The 21572-nt window shown below is 50.8% G+C and overlaps 1 protein-coding gene across 2 annotated transcripts in view; it reads left to right on the forward strand.

Annotated features, from left to right (window-relative positions):
- The window catches only part of Rptor (regulatory associated protein of MTOR complex 1), a 313102-nt gene that overhangs the window by 40710 nt on the left and 250820 nt on the right, over positions 1 to 21572 (forward strand). For both annotated transcript variants that reach the window (XM_042669964.1, XM_042669963.1), the window contains exon 2: positions 20700 to 20802. In XM_042669964.1, the coding sequence (XP_042525898.1) occupies positions 20700 to 20802 (103 nt within the window). The remainder of the gene's footprint in view (positions 1 to 20699; positions 20803 to 21572) is intronic.

Below are 21572 nucleotides of genomic sequence, written 5' to 3' on the forward strand. Positions count from 1 at the left end.
AACTTGATCTGGGACTGGAAAGAGGCTAAGAGGGGAAGGGAAGAGACTTCTAGGTACTGGGAGGACAGCCATGCAGAATGGGAGGAAGCAAAGTGAAACACAAGGCCCCAGTGAGCCAGAGTGAGGGCCAGCAGCCGGGAGGACCAGGCCCGGGCCAGACCCGGCAGTGGCCTTGGAAGTCTGCAGCGGATGAAAGCTGTTGTGGCCTCTCACGCTTGCGGGGCAGGCGGTCTAGCACCTGAGGTGCTACCCCAGCACTCGCTTTCATTTTTCCTGCTAGCTAAGCCTTCTGTGCAGTGGAGATGCTAGGCATGCACTACTGTGCCTTACTTTTTAATTTTTTTTTTTTTTTGTCCGGTCGTGGGGCCTGAACTCTGGGCCTGGGCGCTGTCCCTCAGCTCTTCAGCTCAAGGCTAGCGCTCTACCACTTGAGTCACAGTGCCACTTCCGGCTTTTTTTTTTTTTTTTGCTTATGTGGTGCTGAGGAATGGACCCAGGGCCGCATGCATGCGAGGCAAGCGCGCTACCACTGAGCCACCTTCCCAGCCCTAATTTTAATATTTTTGAGATAGAACCTCACAGACTTTTTGCCCAAGATGATTTTGAACCTCTGTCACTCTGATTTCTGCCTCCTGAGGAGCTGGGATTATAGGTGTGTATACTACAGCTGGAGGTTAAAGCTGTGGTGTGTGTAAAGGAAGCGGAAGCAGTGGATTCTGTTGGAGATCAGCCAGTGCTGTGTGGAGTAGAGGTTGGAGAGGAGAGCACAGCAGAGCCAGTAACGTTGAGGGAGAGAAGCATTACAGAAGGAACAGAGCGGGGAGGGGGGCTCTGACATGCACTGAGTAGCAGAGGTAACGGGCGCAGCGAGGGGTTCCAAGATTATGAACGTTGTATTTTCAAGAGCATTGAGTGGAGGGGGAAAACACTGATTTCTGGATTGAAGTGATTGTTTACTTATTTTTTAATTTTCAGTTAGTTTTTTTTTTTTTTTTAATCCTCAGTCTCAGCCTCCTGAGTAGCTGGGATTACAGGTAAGAGACATGGGTACCTGGCTTATTTTCGTTTTTTTTGAGGTGGAGTCTGGCTATGTAATCTAGGCTGACTGGTAACGTGCTGTGTAGCCTAGGCTGGCCTTGAATTCTGGACCTTCCTGCCTTAGCTCTTGAGTGCTGGGATTATTATAGGTATAGTCCCATCCCTGGTTTACTCATTGCAGTAGGGGCTCACTGGGTTTATTCCTGGCTGGCCTTGAACCTCTGTCTTCCTAGTAGCGGGGATTACAGGCACGAACACTCCATCTAGCAATAATATTCTTGTTGGAAGACGCCTCCAAGTATTGAACCAGCAGATGTCCATCTTTTGCACCTGGTAGCCTGCCCTGTCCTGCTAGTCTGTGTCTGGAGGTCCTTGTGAAAGTTTCGGCTTCACGGCCAGGCTCTCTGAGAATTGGTTTCTTCTGGTTTTGTGGGCTGGCAGTGAGTGAGCTGCTGAGTCCCAGATGAGACCCAGGACTGCTGCTGGCCGTCCTGTGCAGGTGCTGGAAGCAGCCTGTGTTCTGACGGACCTTGAATGTTGTTAGAAGCTGTTTCCATTCGGAACCAAGAAGCTGGGGTCAAGCCATCATGCATATGTACTTGAATTACGATTTCTTTTTTTCTTTTTTTTTTGGGTCTGGTCGTGGGGCCTGAACTCTGGGCCTGGGCGCTGTCCCTGAGCTCTTCAGCTCAAGGCTAGCGCTCTACCACTTGAGCTATAGCGCCACTTCCAGCTTTTTTCTTTTTGCTTATGTGGTGCTGAGGAATCGAACCCAGGGCCTCAGGCATGCAGGGCAAGCGCTTTACCTCTGAGCCACCTTCCCAGCCCATTGAAATACGATTTCTTGCTACAAGTAAGGGCCTAGAGGTAAGTGGCCAGAAGTAGAAGATGATGCAGAGGCTGCCTCCAGCAGGTCCCAGGCCCAGCAAAGCTCTTCCAGGTGCTGCTGAGGGGCAGCATTGCTGGCCCATCCCTTCCATCTGGATCCATGCGGTCTTGGGCTGGGTGTAAAAAGCTCTTCCCTAGGCCTGTTGTGCACATGGTGGGGCCTTGAGAACCGCTCCCGGAGGGTTCCAGCCCAAGTAGACGTTCAGTCCCGGGCTCCTGTCTCCAAGGAAAGGGTGCTTGCTTGCTTGCTCAAGGAAACCGGAGCTCGTGCGGGAAGCTGGAGCCATGATGCCTGCGGTGTGGGCTTCAGGGAGAGCCCGCCTGCACTCTCTACAGGCCTCCCAGAGCCACGAGCGGGAGCATGCCGGCTCGAGGCGGCATGGAGGGCCTGCCCCTCCTCTGCAGCCACGCATGTACACAGTCGCCTTGGCAGACCTGGGTTGATCCCCAGAGGGGAGGCGTCCCCTGCCAGCTGGCCGTGGAAGGTCGGCGTCATCCTTGCTGTGCTAAATGGAGGATGCGTGTGTTATTTTAACCTGCTAATTCAGTGTGGATTTGTAGGAAAAGATTCAAACTACCACATGACCTCTTCTCAGTGTAAAGACAGAGGGCTTGCTGGCTTCAGAGTTAAAACTGTCTCTTCTCTAAGCACAGGGTTTTCCGGTGAAGAGATGGCTTCAGGCAGAGAGCATGTTGGGGCTGAGTCTTGGGGTTCTCTGCCAGGACCTTCGAGCTCAGACCCTGGCGCAGCGGCTGGCTGTCAGAGAATAAGGCCTGCAGATGAGGCCTGGCGGGCCTCTGCAGGAAACAGAAAGGGTACAGCGATCCACACCTTGTCTTAAGTCTTCCTCCTCCCCCTCCTCCTCCTCTTCCTCCACCTCCTCTACCACTACCACCTCCTCTTCCTCTTCCTCCTCCTCCTCTTCCTCCTCCTCCTCTACCTCCTCTACCACTACCACCTCCTCCTCCTCTTCCTCCTCCTCCTCTACCTCCTCTACCACTACCACCTCTTCCTCCCCCTCCCCCTTCCCCTCCTCTTCCTCCAACTCCTCTACCACTACCACCACCACCACCACCACCTCCTCCTCCTCCTCCTCCTCCTCCTCCTTTCTTCCTCCTCCTTGTTGGTTATAGGGCTTGAATACAGAGCCTGGGTGCTGTCTCTGAGCCTTTGTGCTCAAGGTTAGTGCTCTACCACTTGAGCCACAGCATCACTTCTGTCTTTTTGAGTACTTTATTGGCAATAAGAGTCACATGGGGCCTTTTCTGCCTGGCTGGCTTCAAACCGCTATCCTCAGATCTTAGCTTCCCGAGTAGCTAAGATTAAAGGTGTGAGCCACCAGTGCCTGGCTTTTGTCTTGTTTCTTTTAAGAGAAAGAAACTATGGATCTGCTTGGACTAGAAGGTTATGGAGGCAATGCGAAACAAATGTCTGTGGTCGGACGTGGTCAGACAAACCGCCTGGCTGCAAACCGGCCCTGCTTCTCACAGCCAGTGAGGCAGATGTCGACGGGGAGCCGGGAGCCCCGAGGCCCCCCGGTCGTCCCGAGACCTCACTGGCTGCTCACCCCTAGTTTTTTGCTGTCTGCCATGACAGTCACAGTGGATGCTTTGTACCTGCTCCCTTCTGGTCCATATATTGGGGTTTCCGTGGTGTTAGTGGAAAGTAGGAGTAGTGAAAAGTGTGGAGATTGAATGTGCTATCCGCCTCCCTTGTTTTTTTTTTTAAATCATGAAAACAAGAATAATCTCACTTTTATGCAGATGATCTGATCTGCTGACTTTGTTGAGTAAAATTGAAAATAATTTAGAATCTAATTTATCTTCCTGTCAGGCCAAGAGAAACCTATCAAAGAAGTGTTAAAATGGCGAGTGCCCCGGGTGAGGCGTGCATGCCACCAAGGGCTCTCTACCTGAGAGCTTCGATCTAGTGGAGGGTTCGCTTTGTAATCAAGTGTCAACACGCAGAAACCATCAGGTGGAGAGAGGTTGTCTCCAGCCCGGTGCGCGGGAGGGGGGCCAGGAAAGCTTGTGATGGTTGTAGGGACAGGAGTGACGGGAGGAAGTGGATTATCATTTGGCTGTCAACCCTGCTTCGATGATTCACTCGGACACTCGGACACGCAGCATTCAGCATATGGTGCTCATGCTGGTTTGTTTATTTGGAAGTTCTGGAGTTTGTTCTCTGGGCCTCAGGCTTGAGCCATGACTCCAGCCCTGGCTGTGGTTTATTATGGTGAAAGGGTACAGAAGAAGAGCTAGCCAAGAGAGCAGGTGCATGGGGTGAGGGCTGTAGCAAGCCAGAAATAAGTGTCCACGGGCCTGGAGTCCCATGGGAGGGATCAGCGTGCCCAGGGACAACCCAAGAGTTTCTTTACACTTAGTCACAAGCGTTTTGTTGGGGTTCTGGGCATGCGGCCCCCCTGCTTGGCAAATACCAAGAGAAGGCCGGTGTTCAGTAGAACATTGGTTGGTATGAACGGCTGAGATGTGGGAGTCACTGTGAACTCCAGGGTCGTTGGGGTTCTAGACCCCTGCCGGGGACCGCCCTGGAAGTGGCCCTATTGGGCCTTTTACAGTCTAGGCTGTGTGTGGCGCAGGTTCCAGTTTACCTTTTCCTGTTGATTGCTGTCCCCTCTCAAACACAGTTGGGGGGGGGGGGATCAGTTTTTTAAAGTGATCATCAGCATGTGCATCACTTTTAGACGGCATTCTTAACGCAGTGCCAGTGTGGAGGGGCTGCGGAGCGGAGCAGCGGGGAAGCTAAGAAAGGAAGACGTCTCTTTAGAATTTTATGTTAACTAACGGGCAGAAACTGGACTGTCCTGAGCGCATGCAGATATTAAGCACTGGCAGAGTTGCTTTTGTGAGGCCATCACTGAATTGTGATTAAATATTAAGTACCTATAAAATATATTTGCATTACCAAAGTGGTTAGAGTAATTTTCTCAGCCGCCATAAATTTAGATAATAGTCATTAAACAAAATAGTTTGGACGGAAGAGACACAAAGGCAGAAAATTGTCGAAGACTAGGCTTGCCCGCAAGGCCTCTTCCTGTGAGTATAGAAGGTCGAGTCCCAGGTCGGCTCAAACGCGATGCCGCTTAGTGCGCCACCCGGCACAGAAGCAAGCCTTGCCTTGCCTGGGCTGCTCCGGTGCCGGCGGCCGGTCCTCGAGCCCTGTCTCCTCTGCCCATCACTGGCAGGGTGGGTTTATCTCATCTTCCCAGCATAGATGGCCAGTTGTTGCAGGAGCCTCTCCTAGAGCCCAGCGAGGACAGTGGCCCTTATCAGTGAGATGTTTTGGCTCCCAGGCTAGCAGGGGTTGGGAGATTGTGGGCTCACAGTGTGGCAGGCTGGAAAGGAGGGTGGCAGCCACTGCTGGTGCCAATATCAGGGCCTCATGCCCTTGCTCAGCTTGCTTATAGCTAGCATTCTATCACTTGAGCTACACCTGACTGGAGATGGAGTCTTCGTCTTTCTGCCTGGGTTGGCTTTGAACCCCGGTCCTCCGCTTCTCAGCCTCTTGAGTAGCTGGGATTATAGGTATGAGCCACCAGAACCCAGCTGTATTTCCCAGGAATCTTTATTGTGGGCAGAGGAGAGCACGAGTGGCATTTGGAAATGTCATGCTGTGTCCAGGAGCTCGTTAGTGACCATCGTGCTGTGAAGAATCACCCTTCAGGGCTGCCGACTCCCAGGGGCTGGGCGCTTCCAGGGGGAGCGCCCGTTGCTTTCTGTGCCTTTGGAATCAGGGCAATGAGTGTGTGTTTAAGTAGTTGGTTGATTTTATTTCTTTTCTTGTCTGCTTATTTACTCATTGCTTTACCTTGGTTGTGGGGGACAGTTTCATCATTCCATTTCCACACGTCTGCAGTGTATTCCACCACTCCCCCACTTCCATCACTCTGTTTCCCTCTTTCTCCCTTCCCAAAACAGTTTCAGAACGTTTCATTGGAGAGCCATTATAGGCTACATGTAGTGATAGCCTAGTGGCCCTGCCCCCTGTCCCTGTCCCTCCCCTTGTCCCTCCCCCTGTCCCTGCCCCTCCCCTGTCATCCCCTCCCCTTTCCCCTCTCCCCTCCACCCTCCCCTCCCCCTTTCCCCATCCCCCTTCCTGAGCTGGGTTCAGGGCCTTGCATGTGCTAGGCAAGCACTCTTCTGAGCTGAATCCCTAACCCCAGCAATATACTTCAGCAGACAACATTGAAACTGGTACCTATGCAGCCAGTTAATGGTTTCAAGCACATTGTACTGCTCCCCCTGCCCATGTCCTGGGAGGGGGCCCTCCACCAAGGTGCTTAGCCTTTCAAGGCCAGCTGTCCTGTCCTGGGCTCTGGCAGTCTGGGACCTTTGACTTCTGCACTATTGCTCATAAAGTTGCTTTTCTCTTTTTTTGTTTGCTCCCCCATCTCCTCCTCCCACCTGGTCATATTACATGTCTGTTGTGCAGTCCAGTGAGCAAATGTGAAACATGACACTTCTTTCTTGACATGTGTAGCAAAAGCTTAATCGTACAGACATGCTGGTGTGTAAAGAAAACATTTCGGAGCGTTCGTGTAACACGCAGCATGGCTGTTCCTGCAGCTCGCTAATGTGGGCCAGTGTGTGTGGTGGGCTTCGTGTCCTTGGTGGTGGTTATTAAGAGGTGATGGGTGTGCCAAGGCAGGCGCGGGGGACGCTGGGAAGGCCGTGCTTACGGCTAGGTGTGGACATGCCACATGCAGACTGCTCGGAGTGGGCAGAGGCGGAGTCCCACCTCTCTGGTCCCACGAGGGCCTGTGCTGGCTCGCTCTCCTGGGAGGGAGTGACCTGCTTCCTCCAGTGGCTCACTGAGCCAGCGGGCCCTGACTTGTTTGAGGTCTTCTCTTTAGGAAAGAACACTTAGAACTTCTTGACCAGGGTACCATCACACAACAGTGGCAGAAAGCACGGCCGGTATTTGACATTGTTTGCTCTGGTTCTCCTTCCCTGGCCCAGGGCAAGAGGGAGGTATATTATTGCAGTCTGTTGAGTGAACCTAGACTTTAGAACTTGTCCTTTCATGGAAACCAAATGCTTTTTGTTACCTGGAAATTAAGTACAATAATAGAATGCAGTTTTACTTGGATTCTTGTTGTGATTTAGTTTTGTCATGTGCATTTTTCCTACAGCTGGGAGAGTTGAAAGGACAGTGCTGAGAACATCTTTGTCCTCCACTGGACCCTGTGCACATTCCTTCTTTCATTTTGAGTGATGTGAAAGTTGCTCAGTACAATCCTGACTTACCTCTTGAATGTGTCAGCTGATCTCCTGAGAACCAGGTTGTCCTTCCCTTGCAATCCTAGGATACTACTGCACTTCCTCAATACCATCTCATCTCTTTTCTCCATTTACATTTCTCAGCTGCCATGGCATTTTCTGTAGGTTTGTTTGTTCGTTTGTTTATTTTGGCCAGTCCTGGGGCTTAAACTCAGGGCCTGGGCACTGTCCCTGAGCTTCTTTTGCTCAAAGCTAGCGCTTTACTATTTGAGCCACAGGGCCACTTTTGGCTTTTTCTTTTTTCTTTTCTTTTTTTTGGGTCCGGTCGTGGGTCCCGAACTCTGGGCCTGGGCGCTGTCCCTCAGCTCTTCAGCTCAAGGCTAGCGCTCTACCACTTGAGCCACAGCGCCACTTCTGACTTTTTTCTTTTTGCTTATGTGGTGCTGAGGAATTGAACCCAGGGCCTCAGGCATACAAGGCAAGTGCTCTACCACTAAGCCACCTTTCCAGCCCACTTTTGGCTTTTTCTATTCATGTAGTACTGAGAATGGAACCCAGGACTTCATGCATGTTAGGCAAGTACTCTTATCACTGAGCCACCTTCCCAGCCCTTTTAAAAATTTTTTTTTAAGTGATGTAAGCTGGTAGGTCATGCCTGTAATCCTAGCTACTCGGGAGGTTGAGACCTGAAGATTGCCGTTCAAAGTTGGCACAGGCAGAGAGCCTGTGAAACTCTTTTTATCTCCTATTAACTATCAAAAAACCAGAAGTAGAGCTGTGGCTCAATTGATAGAGCACTAGCTTTGAGCAAAACACTCAGAGTGCCTAGGCCTTGAGTTCAGGTCACAGAACTGGCACAAGAAGCTGTTCAGATTTAATGTGTACTAACATTCACATATGGACATACTCAAGAACCAGTGTGGGCTGGGAAGATGGCTCAGTGGTAGAGTGCTCGCCTTGTGTGCACGAAGCCCTAAGTTCAATTCCTCAGTACCACATAAACAGAAAAAGCTATAAGAGGCACTGTGGCTCAAGTGGTAGAGTGCTACCCTTGAATGAAAGAGCTCAGGTATAGCATGAGTTCAAGCCCCAGGACCGACTAAGAAAATGAAGTTCTTATGGGTCATTGCCCAGTAAAGTGACTGTGGTCAGTGGTTACATGCTGTGTATCTGCTAGAAAAAGGGATTGAAGGTTCTTACCATAATGAAGTGATAACTGAGGAGATCAGATACATATTCACACATATACGATGAGTTGGAACATCACAAGTTACCCCATTACATTAATGTGGACCATTTTTTCTCTCTTTTGAAGTGTTGCTGGGATCTCACTGGCCTGTATTTTGGCTAAACTATGGGGCAGAGGGTAAACTCCACTTCTCTGCACCCAAGCGGGCCACATGGAGTGGACTTCCTGCCCCAGGACTCTGGAGGCACAGGCAGCTCCTTCTGTGTTTGTGGAAGGCTTCTGAGGGGGACTTTCACCTTGCTTCTGAAAAAGCCTGATACTCTGCTTTCAAGTCAGCCAGGGGGCCAGGGCCTCGAGGTTCAAACACAAGCAAGCCCTGGAGGGCCTGCCGTGGCTGAGGAAGCCCGGTGCCCGCCTTTGTTCCGGATGTAATTTTTGAAGTCATTTTCTTGCTTAAAGAAAAATAAGTAATCAGAGCATCTTTAGATGTTTTTGAGACTGTGCTTGAATTTTTCTGTTAATCCACTCTATCAGAAAAAGCATTCTTTTTATGTATTATGTGTTATATATTATGTATCCTTAAGCAACATTTGGTTTTATGCCTAGTTGTCTTCGTGAAACACCCTCGGGTTCGCAACCCTTCGTTATTTTCTGTGTTACATGTTTTTCAACACCTTCTGAGGTCAAACTGAGTAGAATGTTAAAGCAAAATATCTTGGGCCATTAGAATTGCAAGAATGTCAGGAAGAAATGGACGCAGCGAAGAGCTGGCTGTTGAGACTGTCTCACTATTCAAAATCTTAGGTCGTAGTGAGGGGAGCTTTGCAGCAGTTGATGAAGTCACACCACCTTGTTTGTGAAATTCTGGGCCACGGACTTGATTATGCACCGTGGTTTGCTGTCAGCTTGGTTTAGTGGTCCATAATCCCCGAAGGATATTCCTATGCGCAGTTCTTCTATCACCAGGACTTAGGAAGAAATTGGAATGTTGCCATTTGTAATTTCCTGTTTATAATCCCTTCCACCTTTGGCCCTGTCTGGTGGTAATTTCTCATTTGGAATTCCTTTGAGTAATCCAGCTGTGGTGTGTGTGTGTGTGTGTTGCCAGAGGAGAGGTTTGCTAAGCCATCATTCTTATGTAGGTGGCAAGGGGAAGCAGAAAGGAACATGTCCAGGGATGTCTGGAGGACTGGGGCTGGACCCCAAGGGACAGTGCCTGGCTTGTGTGGCCGTGGAAGGGCTTCTCCAGCTGCACAGCCTCCCTGGACAGCAGTGAGGGAACACTCCCAGCAGGGCAGCGGCCGGCCTTGGCTTTGGGACTCAGATTCGGATGCTTACCCATAGTGTGGAGTTCCAGGGTCTGGTCAGGTGTGGAACCGTGGCCTGGAACTGTGAACTCAGGATTGGACTCATAGAGTGTGGGGTACAGTGTGGGGACCCAGTCCCACACGCCCTTGCCGAAGAGCCGGAGGATACGAGACCAATGTTTTGGTTTGTGCCCTAGGGAGAGGGTGGGATTTAAGAAAGACGTGACAACTCACCGCACAAGACGGAGGACTGGCACCTGCTGAGGCAGCCCGGGCAGCTCAGTGGGGCTGGTTACCCCGGGCAGCTCAGTGGGGCTGGTCACCCCGGGCAGCTCAGTGGGGCTGGTCACCCCGGGCAGCTCAGTGGGGCTGGTCACCCCGGGCAGCTCAGTGGGGCTGGTCACCCCGGGCAGCTCAGTGGGGCTGGTCACCCCGGGCAGCTCAGTGGGGCTGGTCACCCCGGGCAGCTCAGTGGGGCTGGTTACCCCGGGCAGCTCAGTGGGGCTGGTTACCCCGGGCAGCTCAGTGGGGCTGGTTACCCCGGGCAGCTCAGTGGGGCTGGTTACCCCGGGCAGCTCAGTGGGGCTGGTCACCCCGGGCAGCTCAGTGGGGCTGGTCACCCCGGGCAGCTCAGTGGGGCTGGTCACCCCGGGCAGCTCAGTGGGGCTGGTCACCCCGGGCAGCTCAGTGGGGCTGGTCACCCCGGGCAGCTCAGTGGGGCTGGTCACCCCGGGCAGCTCAGTGGGGCTGGTTACCCTGGGCAGCTCAGTGGGGCTGGTTACCCTGGGCAGCTCAGTGGGGCTGGTCACCCCGGGCAGCTCAGTGGGGCTGGTTACCCTGGGCAGCTCAGTGGGGCTGGTTACCCTGGGCAGCTCAGTGGGGCTGGTTACCCTGGGCAGCTCAGTGGGGCTGGTCACCCCGGGCAGCTCAGTGGGGCTGGTCACCCCGGGCAGCTCAGTGGGGCTGGTTACCCTGGGCAGCTCAGTGGGGCTGGTCACCCCGGGCAGCTCAGTGGGGCTGGTTACCCTGGGCAGCTCAGTGGGGCTGGTTACCCTGGGCAGCTCAGTGGGGCTGGTTACCCTGGGCAGCTCAGTGGGGCTGGTTACCCCGGGCAGCTCAGTGGGGCTGGTCACCCCGGGCAGCTCAGTGGGGCTGGTTACCCTGGGCAGCTCAGTGGGGCTGGTCACCCCGGGCAGCTCAGTGGGGCTGGTTACCCCGGGCAGCTCAGTGGGGCTGGTTACCCCGGGCAGCTCAGTGGGGCTGGTTACCCTGGGCAGCTCAGTGGGGCTGGTTACCCTGGGCAGCTCAGTGGGGCTGGTTACCCCGGGCAGCTCAGTGGGGCTGGTTACCCTGGGCAGCTCAGTGGGGCTGGTTACCCTGGGCAGCTCAGTGGGGCTGGTTACCCCGGGCAGCTCAGTGGGGCTGGTTACGGGTCAGCCATGCAGAGCTGCTCTTCCAGTCTCTCTCTCCTTGCTCACTTACTGTGCCTGTGGTCACCTCTTCTCTTTGATGCAGGTTCCTCTTATCCCTTCTACTCTTCCACACCTGGCTCAGCTCTCCACCACCCCAGTTTCCTCTCTAGTTCCCTTGCTCTCCTCCCCTCCCAACCTCCCCTTCCTCCTGAGAGCATCCATTTCTGCATGGTTCTACCATGGTGGCCACGGTGGCCTAGGGAGCCTCCTGAGAGAGGTCTGGCCACGAAGTCCGCCTCCCTCTTCAAGTCAGTGCTGGGACCATGAGGAGGCTGCCATGGCACTGGAACAAAACTCAGCTTTCTGAGCCTCATGTCTCGGAACCATGGGTTGTCTTCCACCTGCTTTAGGAGAGCTCTGTGTCTCTGTCTTGGGATTGCTTTTCTGCTCCATAGTGAAAAGGGGAAGGAAAATTTGTCCTGGATGAATGACCCAGTCTCCTGACAGTGCTGATAATTTGAACTTATGTCAGGAAGAGTAAAGTTGTGCTCAAGCATTTTTTTTTTTTTTTGGTCAGTACTGAGGTGGTGAACTCAGGGTCTTATACCATTTTGAGACACTTTCTCAGTCCTTCCCCTCCCCTCCTCCCCTCCCATCTCCCTTCCCCTTTTCCCTTCCCTCTTCCTTCCCCTTTTCCCTTCCCTCTGCCCTCTGCCCCCTTTCCCCCTTCTCTTCCTTCTGTGCCCATCCTGGGACTTTAACTCAGGGCCTAGGCACTATCCCCGAGCTTTTTGCTCAAGGCTAGTGCTCTACCACTTGAGCCACAGCTACATTTTTCAGCTTTTTTGGTAGTTTAGTGGAGATTAAGAGTCTCACAGATTTTCCTGCCCAGGCTGACTTTGAGCTGCAGTCCCCAGATCTCAGCCTCCTGAGTAGCTAGGATTACAGGTGTGAGCCACTGGTGCTCAGCTCTTTATTTTATTTTTATTTATTTATTTATTTTTTTGGGTCCGGTCGTGGGGCCTGAACTCTGGGCCTGGGCGCTGTCCCTCAGCTCTTCAGCTCAAGGCTAGCGCTCTACCACTTGAGCCACAGCGCCACTTCTGGCTTTTTGTTTATGTGGTGCTGAGGAATCGAACCCAGGGTCTCATGCATGCAAGGCAAGCACTCTACCACTGAGCCACCTTCCCAGCCCCTGGTGGAATGTTTTTTATATTTAAAGATATTCTCAGAATTAAATAATTGAATTGGAAAGTCTTGTTCCCATATAAGACCTTTTTAACATTTTTCTAGGTTATGAAGTTGATATACAGAGGACTTAGAGCACATTTCTTTTTGGACAGTGTCACCCCTTCCCTCACTCTCTCCCAATTTTTTCTTTTTTTTTTTTAATTTAATTTAATTTTATTTGTGAACATACTGTACAGAGGGGTTACAATTACATGGGCAGGATAATGCGTACATTTCTTACCAAGCATTGCAGCCTCCTCCTTTGTTTACCCTTCACCTCCCTTCCCAGCCTCCCCACTCCCCCCCCAATCCCAATCCTTCTCCTTCCTCCCCCTTCCCTCCCCTCCCCCCCCAGTTTTTTCTCTCCCAACCCCCCCACAAGTTGTATAGTTCGTTTTCAACGTAGTGTCCAGTGAGTACCACTGCTGCATTTGTTCACCCTTTATCCTTCCGTTTCTTCGCCTTGCCTTACTCATGTAAGACCTTTTAGCAGTGGGCTTTCAGTGAGCAGTCTGGCACTCAGAACCAGGAAGGACTAGGAAAAATCTGTGTCAAAGCCCTTTGCTATACAGACCTGTGTCTTTGTGGACCACAGGATCAGAGTTCTTAGAAGAGTTTCTGGGCTCCTCTCTAAGACTGCTTGAAGTTCAAGACCAGGCTAGGCAGAAAAATGTGCCAGACTCCATCTCCAAAATAACCAGCATAAAGCAGGGCTGGAGGTACGGTTCAAATGATAGAGTGTCAGCCTAGCAAGTATGAGCTGTCAACTAACAAGTACTGAGTCCCCCCCCCATACAGAGTGGTGTGCCCTCAGCCCCTCCTCTCTGTCTCTCTTGCATCCCGCATACACACGCCAGTACTTGGTGCGCCCTGTACTGTGTATTATGTCTCAGCTCTGCTGATATTCAGCGAAGATCAGGCCAAGCAACCAAGTTACTTCTGTGTCTTCTAGATGCAGTGTAAGTTCAATGTACCCACATTCACATTTGTGAACAAAACCCTGGTGAAATCATGGCTGTGCCTTCCTCTTACCCCCATTAGAGAAGGAACATGTTCCTGGTTGAAAATTTGAAAGCACATGTACTGAAGCACTGGGTACACTGACTAATTGTCAATGAAATGTCACTCCTTGTGACACCCAGGGTCCTGGTGGCCTGTGCCACCTCTGTGTGCCCAGGTGGGGTAGTATTTATAGGTAGTTCTGTGCTTCTTTACACTCTGTTGTGTTTGAGCTTGTTCTGTGCTATGTAATGTTTATTGAAAACAGCTTATTGAGATACAGTTCACCTCCCATGGAGTTCACCCCAACTGACCCGCAGAACCACTGAAAATTGAGAAACCTGAGATTGATTCCAAAGGCTGCTCTGTAATATTCTGCTAGATAGCATCACCAACGCACGCCATCTAATTATGTCCTATAAGTGCTACAAGCACAGGCAGAGGAAGTATTCCTGTGCCCCGCTTAGGTTCAGGCTGGCCGCTGAAGGCCCTCAAGGCACAGCGGCCCGGGCAGGCGGCGGGCTGTTCATCAGGAGAGAAGCACAGAATGCATTTGGTACAGAAGTCTCTTCAAAGAACCTCTGGAGCTGGTTAAAGTAATTCTGATCTCTGTAATACCCCCACCCCCGAAGACTTACCACCTTTGAAGCGAGCTGTGATGCTGGTTGTGTACGGGGTGTCTCAAGGCCATGCTGGTGCCAGGCTCACCAAGTCCCAGCGTTTCATGCGTGTCCCATGAGAATCGCAAGGCCAGGGGCAGGGGCACATGGTTGAGAGGGGTGTGTGTGTGTGTGGGGGCAGGCTGAGAGGGCGGGGGGGGGGGGGGGTGAGGGGGGTGGCAGGTTGGGGTGGGCGGGGGTGAGGGGGGTGGCAGGCTGAGAGGGCGGGGGGGGGGGGTGAGGGGTGGCAGGTTGGGGTGGGGTGGGGGTGGGGATGGCAGGCAGGGCGGCGAGGCTCCCCCTGTTACTGAACATTCATCTGGTCTTTTCCTCTCTCTTAGGTTGTTTTTACAGGGATGGAAGTAAATTCTAAAAGCAGTGAAATATAGGTAGAATTTGGTCCTAAAAAATACAATTAAACCTAAATTAGGTTCTGGCTCAAGTAACAAATTGAGCTCATAAATTCCACACTCTCTCCCTTCATTCCTGATTCCCATTGAACGGGAGAAAGGAATATGAAAAGGCTGGCGTCTCTAGCCGGCACCCAGCTCCCGTGGTGACCTTGCTTTGTGTTCCACGTGGGTGTAGATGTTCAGCTTCCTGCAGGCTCACTGTTTCCCTGGGGTGGGGTGGCTTTTCTTCCCACCTCCCCTCCCTTCCCCTATCCTCTTCTCTTCATGGTATGTTCTTGTTTCTGACTCCATAAATTATGCATTCTCGTAGCCTTAGCTCTGCTGAGTTGTTCTTGATGCTCCAACCCCTAACGAGCACTCCTGGGAGCGGGGAGCAGGGGAGTGGGGACTCTGTCCTCCACAGTGGGGGAGCGGCGGGCCCTAGCTCCCCGCCTCTGTGTCTGCACGAAGCACCCTTGGCACACTTGATCCAGGTGCAGATGGCAGCCACCGGGCCTGACCGCAGGCCCAGACTGCCGCGGCCCCCAGACCACTGCAGTCCCCAGACTGCGGGCTGTGTCTTCAGCTCTGCCCAGTAGCAAGGAAGGTGTCATGGCAGACAGCCTGTGAATTTTTATTCAAGCTTGGCTGGGCCACTGGATCCATCAGTGTCTTTTAAAAAATAGATGTTTCTGTCATCAGCTAAGTAAGAAGAACCAAGAAAGAGAGGTGGTTTTTGGTAATTGGTTGGATGGCGGCAGCGCTGCTGCTTCTATCAGTGAGGTGGCCCGCAGGCCTGCACGCAGGGCTCTGCGTAAGCTAGGCCAGTGTCCAGGCCCTCGGCGCAGTTCTGCTACCCTGGAGCCCCAAGACCTGCGCAGTTCCCATAGTTCATGTGGGGCCAAACCTTGGCATAAGCCAAGGCATGAGACTGTTGGTAATCTTTATTTATGTGCTAGAGACTGAATCTTGGTGTGTTTGATCACGGAAGTATTAGTACTTTGGAACACATGTGCTTTTTCAGACCTTCCTTTTTCCAGACTTTCCCAAGGGATGTGCTGTGTGGACCAGAGGGGTCTCTTCTGACGTTCACAACACATCTGGCACTGGGGAACCCTAAGTGAAACTGCTGCTCCACAACCCCAGCCCCTTCCCCCTAGAATACAAGGTGCCCTCTAGGCTTCAGATTGGGGGCCAGAGTTCTAAGGATCTTGCCCAACCCACAGACATGTCAAGGTGGAGGCAGGCGCCAGTCATGAGGTCACACATGAAGACAAGGAAATCCTTGGTACCTAACAGCTCAACTCACCCTCTCCTCACTTGCTTCTGGAGAAGTCTGAATTGACAGACGAGTCCAAACCAGTATCACCACTCAGAGCTTCAGAGTTTCGCAGAATAATACTCTTTTCAAGTTAGTCTCTGTAGATACAACTATGTCAACTTATATTATGTTGCATTGGAGAAATAGTTAACATCCAGAATAGTTTTTTTATGCATTGCAGTTTTGGCAAATTAAATTTGATTGCCCGTACATTAAGAAATTCTGTAACTATCATTAAAAATGATTAATTTAGAGTTTTTGGAAAGAGGTTGCCATAGATATGAAAACAAAATAATAAGAAGACATTTTAGCTAAGAGCTTAGACTTACTTAGCACATTTGAAATTGTGCCAACCTGTATAAGATTGGGTCAAGGATATTTGGTATACAGTTAGTAATTTATAGCTTGGCATTATATGAAGTCACTTTTTACCTTATGCAGTGTTAGTTTTTTTCCTTCTTGTTTTTGAACATGATGTGTGATTTGTGTGCAGAGTGAGTTTCTTTTGTGTCTTCATCCATGGAGTCTCTGCTTTCCTGCTTTCCCTTGAGGGCTGGGCCCACTGCGTACCTAGGAGAAGCTGCTGCTTTGAGTAGCGCTTGCTGAACTCTGAGGGAAGCACTCTCCAGGCCACTCACAGGCCTGAAGATCCAGTGTTGGGTTCTGTTAGTATATCTTCCTTCCTTCCTTCCTTCCTTCCTTCCTTCCTTCCTTCCTTCCTTCCTTCCTTCCTTCCTTCCTTCCTTCCTTCCTTCCTTCCTTCCTTCCTTTCTTTTCTTTCTTTCTTTCCTTCTTTTCTTTCTTTCTTTGTTGTGAGGCCTAAACTCTGGGCCTGGGTATTGTCCCTCAGCTCTTCAGCTCAAGGCAAGTGCTCTACCACTTGAGCCACAGTTGCCACTTCCAGTTTTTTTTTTTTCTGCTTATGTGGTGCTGAGGAAGCGAACCCAGGGCCTCATGCATGCGAGGCAAGCGCTCTACCACGGAGCCACCTTCCCAGCCCCTGTTAGTGTATTTACATTTAAGGGATTCAGAGATCTCCCCCCCCCCCCCCCACCACCACCATAGTTAGCTCTGAACTTATTTTTCAGAGTTATTTTATTTTATTTTTTTGTGGTAATTGGTTGGATGGCAGCAGCGCTGCTGCTTCTATCAGTGAGGTGGCCCACAGGCCTGCATGCAGGGCTCTGCGTAAGCTAGGCCAGCGTCCAGGCCCTCAGCGCAGTTCTGCTACCCTGGAGCCCCAAGACCTGCGCAGTTCCCATAGTTCATGGCATGAGCCAAGGTTTGTTACTTCCTTCTTTGTTTCCCCTTCCCATCCGAGAGTTTTGTTTTTTTCTTTCTTTTAATTAATTAGAGTTGTGGAGAATGCTGCATCTGTGCCTGTGGCTCCCTGACAGTGACAGGAGGAGCAAGTGCAGCTACAGTGGTACCACAGTAGTACCAGTCACCCCCGGGGCGGGTCAGGCACAGCCCTGCTTACACACAGCCCTGCTGTGTGCAGATGGAACACCGCCTTGCAGCGAGTTCCAGGGGCCCAGCTCACTGCCCTTAGGGCAGACCCTGGCTGTGAGCTTTCTGGGACAGGGATAGGACAGTCGTACAGGAAGTTGCAGAGCAGGCATGAGCCCGGGCGCAGGCCCTGGCCCTTCCTCCCGGGGTGGGGGAACACGTCGCAGGCTGCTCTCAGGGCATCAGTCAGAGTACTGGGCTGGGGAGCAGTGGATGGGTGTTGTTTAAGTGTCCCTTGGACTTGGTTCCCTCCCCTGGACCATGTGAGAGAACGTGGTGTTAGGTTAGGGAGGTTCTCTTGTAGCTTGAGGATAAAGTGAGAATCCAATGAGGGAAGTGCAGCGGTGCTGAAATGGGTGGTCTGTCCTGGGGTTGCGCTCCAAGATGCCCAGTGGATGCCCAAGACTGCAGACACCGTGCATATATCCATATAAACATCCACATGAGCATGCAAACTACACACATGCATGCTGATGCACACACACACACAAAAACGTACACACCTGTGTACAAACACCCACACATGCATACATGCGTACAGATGCACACAATGCATACAAACACACATGCATCAAAAGTACATACATACACACCCATACATGCATGCAAATGCACACACATGTATACAAATGTACACACATGCACACAAACATACATACAAACACACATGCATGCACATAAACATCCCTATGTGCATACAAATGTACACATGCACACAAGCATACATGCATGCATACAAACATCCATACATGCATACAAATGTAAATACATGCATACAAACATCCATACATGAATACAAAAGTACATACATCCATATAAACGCACATACGTGCATACAAACGTACGTACATACTTGGGATAAGATATAATTTTGATCAATAAGATTAACAACACTATCCAATAGTAAACTAGAACAGTTGCAACAAAGCACTGTACAAAGGTTATCTTCCTGCATTTTCAGTTTCACTCAAAGGAAGCACTTGATGGCTTTTCTTTGGTATAGCCACATGGCCAGTCACTATTCTGGAGCTTTTGGGCACTGTTAAATAAAATAAGGGTCCCTTGCATGCAAGCAGATAGTGGATTTGATAACCCAGATGGCCATTAAGTGACTAATGAGCAGGCAGCACATTCAGTGAAGAAACACATCCAATTCACAGAGCGGAGAGCTCTGCTCAGAACTCATTAAGCTGCTGTTCCTGGAGTTTTCCTTGTAATACAGTACCCTGTGACTGCAGTTGTACGAGAGTAACTGAGGCTGAGGAAGAGGCCACAGAAGATGAGGGGAACTGCTGTGCCTTGGCCATTAGAAAACCTGTGCTGTAGTGATGTGTTCTCCGTGGAGACTGGCCTAGCTACCCTTCCTCCAGGGTTTGATTCACGGAGGAGAAGGAACGCCTTGGCTGGAAGCTGCCTTGGCAGATGTCAGCAGTGTTCTCGGTGGCTTCAGGAAGATAGCAGAAATGGGTTAACGAAACTTGTTTTAGTCCTCAGAGGCTAAGTCTGAAATAAAATAACCAGCCTGCGCCAGGGATTATTGGCTCTGATCACTTAACTATTGGAAGATGACTAGGGAATACCTCCATTTTTCTTTGATTTCCAGCCCTTTCTCCTGACAGTGAGTGAAGAGACTGTTTTTAAGTTTATAGGGAGGAGATTCTGGACTGTGGTCCCCCCCCCCCCCCCCCCCCCCGCTAAATTAACTCCTTTGTTCACCCTTCCTCCCTCCATTCCTGTGTCCTCTCTTTGCACCCCCCATGTTTCCACTTCTTGGTATTCATTTTGGTAAACCATACACTAGTTCTTCTTTGGACTCCTCTCCTGAGTGTATCATCCTTCAGTCAGTTTGTGTGTAAATGCATTGAGTTCTGTATATGTTATCATGCCTAGTTGTATTTTAGATCTAGCTTCCACATATGAGAGAAAACATGTGCTGTTTGTCTCTGCGCCTGACTTACTTCACTTAACGTGATTTGTTCTAGGTCCATCCATTTCCCTGTAAATATATATTATTCTTTCTATTGGATGAGTAAAATTCATATATATCATATTTCTTGATCCACTCATCCATTGTATGGCATCTGGGCTGTTTGCATAACTTGGCTGTTGTGATTAGTGCAGCAATTAACGGGGATATATTGTATTTATTGTATTCTGACTTGGATTGCTCTTGGATTTGCCCAAGAGTGGCAATACTGGGGTTTGAACTTAGGCTTGGTGCTTATTCCTAAGCAGATATTCTATTGAGCCCTGCCTCCATCCCCTCCCCCCTTTTTTTGGTTGGTCATGGGGTTTGAACTCTGGGCTTGGGCACTGTCCCTCAGCTTTTCAGCTCAAGGCAAGCCACTTCTGGTTTTCTGGTGGTTTATTGGAGATAAGAGTTTCAAGGACTTTCCTCCCCAGGCTGGCTTTGAATCACAATCCTCAGATCTCAGCCTCCTGAGTAGCTAGGATTATAGGCATGAGCCACCAGCACCCAGCCTCCATCCCTTTTGCTCTGCTCTGTTTCTTGTCTAGACCAGCCTAGATCCTCCTGCTAATGTGTTCTGCTGTAGCTGGGATGGCAGGTGCATGCCACCATGCCTAGCCTTTTTCTGTTGCCTGGACTGGCCTGAAATTTTGATCCTTCCTCAGTCTCTCTTGTAGCTGTGATTACAGAGCTGTGAGCAACCAGTACCTGGGCCCTATGGGACTTTTTTTTTTCTTTTTTGATCGGTCGTGGGGCCTGAACTCTGGGCCTGGGCGCTGTCCCTCAGCTCTTCAGCTTAAGGTGAGCGCTCTACCACTTGAGCCACAGCAGCACTTCCAACTTTTTCTGCTTATGTGGTGTTGAGGAATCGAACCCAGGGCCTCATGCATGCAAGGCAAGCACTCTACCACTGAGCCACCTTCCCAGCCCCCCACTTATGGGACTTTTATCTCTGGTTTTATCTCTGTTGCATCCCCAACAGATCCCTACTGCTTTTGCATTGTGATAGGCATCTAGTAGGTGCTCCATAAAGGTTTGTTGACTGAGTGAGAGAGTGAAGGATGCCTTCCAGATTCCCTGGGCTTAGCAGCTGGTTGGTGAGCAGGCTGGAAGAAGGTGAATCAGATGATGAGCCCAGTGTATAAAGAATGAGTAATAATGCCGTCATTAGTGCCAGCATATAAATGAATGGATAATTTACAAAAGATACAAATAATGGATGCATATTGGAGAGAATTATTCAGCTTTCCTAATAAGAAGCAGTGGGAATCAGATCATCATGATCATTTTCCTCAGGTAGTATACACCTATAAATAATGGTGAGGTGCTGGCTTTCCAAAGGCATTTGCAGAATGCATCAAATACCTGGGTGTGTGTGTGTGTGTGCAGAGTCTCACCCTACAGCCCAGGCTGTCCTGAACTTGCAGTCCCCTGCCTCTGTGGGTGCAGCGGCAGTCCAAGTGGGCCGGCTGGGGGGGCTGGGGGGCTGGGGTTTGGGAGCACTGTGGGTCCGTGGTGAACTTCATTTCTCTGTTGTGCTTCCAGATGAAGACAGTGAGTGTGGCCCTAGTTCTGTGCCTGAACGTTGGTGTGGACCCTCCAGATGTGGTGAAGACCACGCCCTGTGCACGCTTGGAGTGCTGGATTGGTAAGTGCCAGCCCCCCAGCCCTCCCCACTGCCAACCCCCTCCCCACAAGCCCCCTCCCCCCACCCTGCCAGCCTCCTGCTGGCAGAAATCGGAGATTTTATATCTTAGAAGTATTAAATTTTATATTGTAGTGGAAAAAGGTCTTCTAGGGAAATTGACAAAATAATGGCTATTGGGTTCTATAGTTTTTCCTTTTAAATTTGCCCAAAATATGGCACATACACTTAGAAGATTGAATGGCTGGTTGTTGTGTTTATTTTGGAAAGCTCCACATACTGTACAGTGGCATCTTATGAGTGCTCTCTGATGAGTGCTCCCAGCTGTGATAGTTGTGCTGGCAGCTCTACTTATGAACTCATGTGGCCTCCCCAGAAACCCTGGGGGTAAGCTCTGTTACTAATTTCCATTTTAGAGCTGAGGAACCTGGGGTAGAGAGGAGGATTCTGCCCTAGGCTGTTCTGTAAGTTGCAGAGTTCAGATTTAAACTTCTCTCCTCTGCTCAATTCCCCTTCCCTCCCCTCCCTCCTGACAGTCCCTCTTTCCCCCCTCTCCTGTCCTTTCCTCTCCTCCCTTGTCCTCTCCTCCCGTCTCCACCTTCTGAGATAGTCTCACTCACTGGCTAGGCCCGAGCCTGAACTTCAGTCGGTTTTTGTTGCAGCTGGGATGACAGGTGCGAGCCATCATGCCCATCTTCTTTCTGTTGAGATACAGTCTCATATATTCTCTTCCTTATTCCCTCCTTCTTAAAACGGTTGCTCCATTTTAATCT

This window comes from Dipodomys spectabilis, unplaced genomic scaffold (genome assembly GCF_019054845.1).
Source record: "Dipodomys spectabilis isolate Male_0828 unplaced genomic scaffold, ASM1905484v1 ptg000512l, whole genome shotgun sequence".
Lineage (NCBI taxonomy): Eukaryota > Metazoa > Chordata > Mammalia > Rodentia > Heteromyidae > Dipodomys > Dipodomys spectabilis.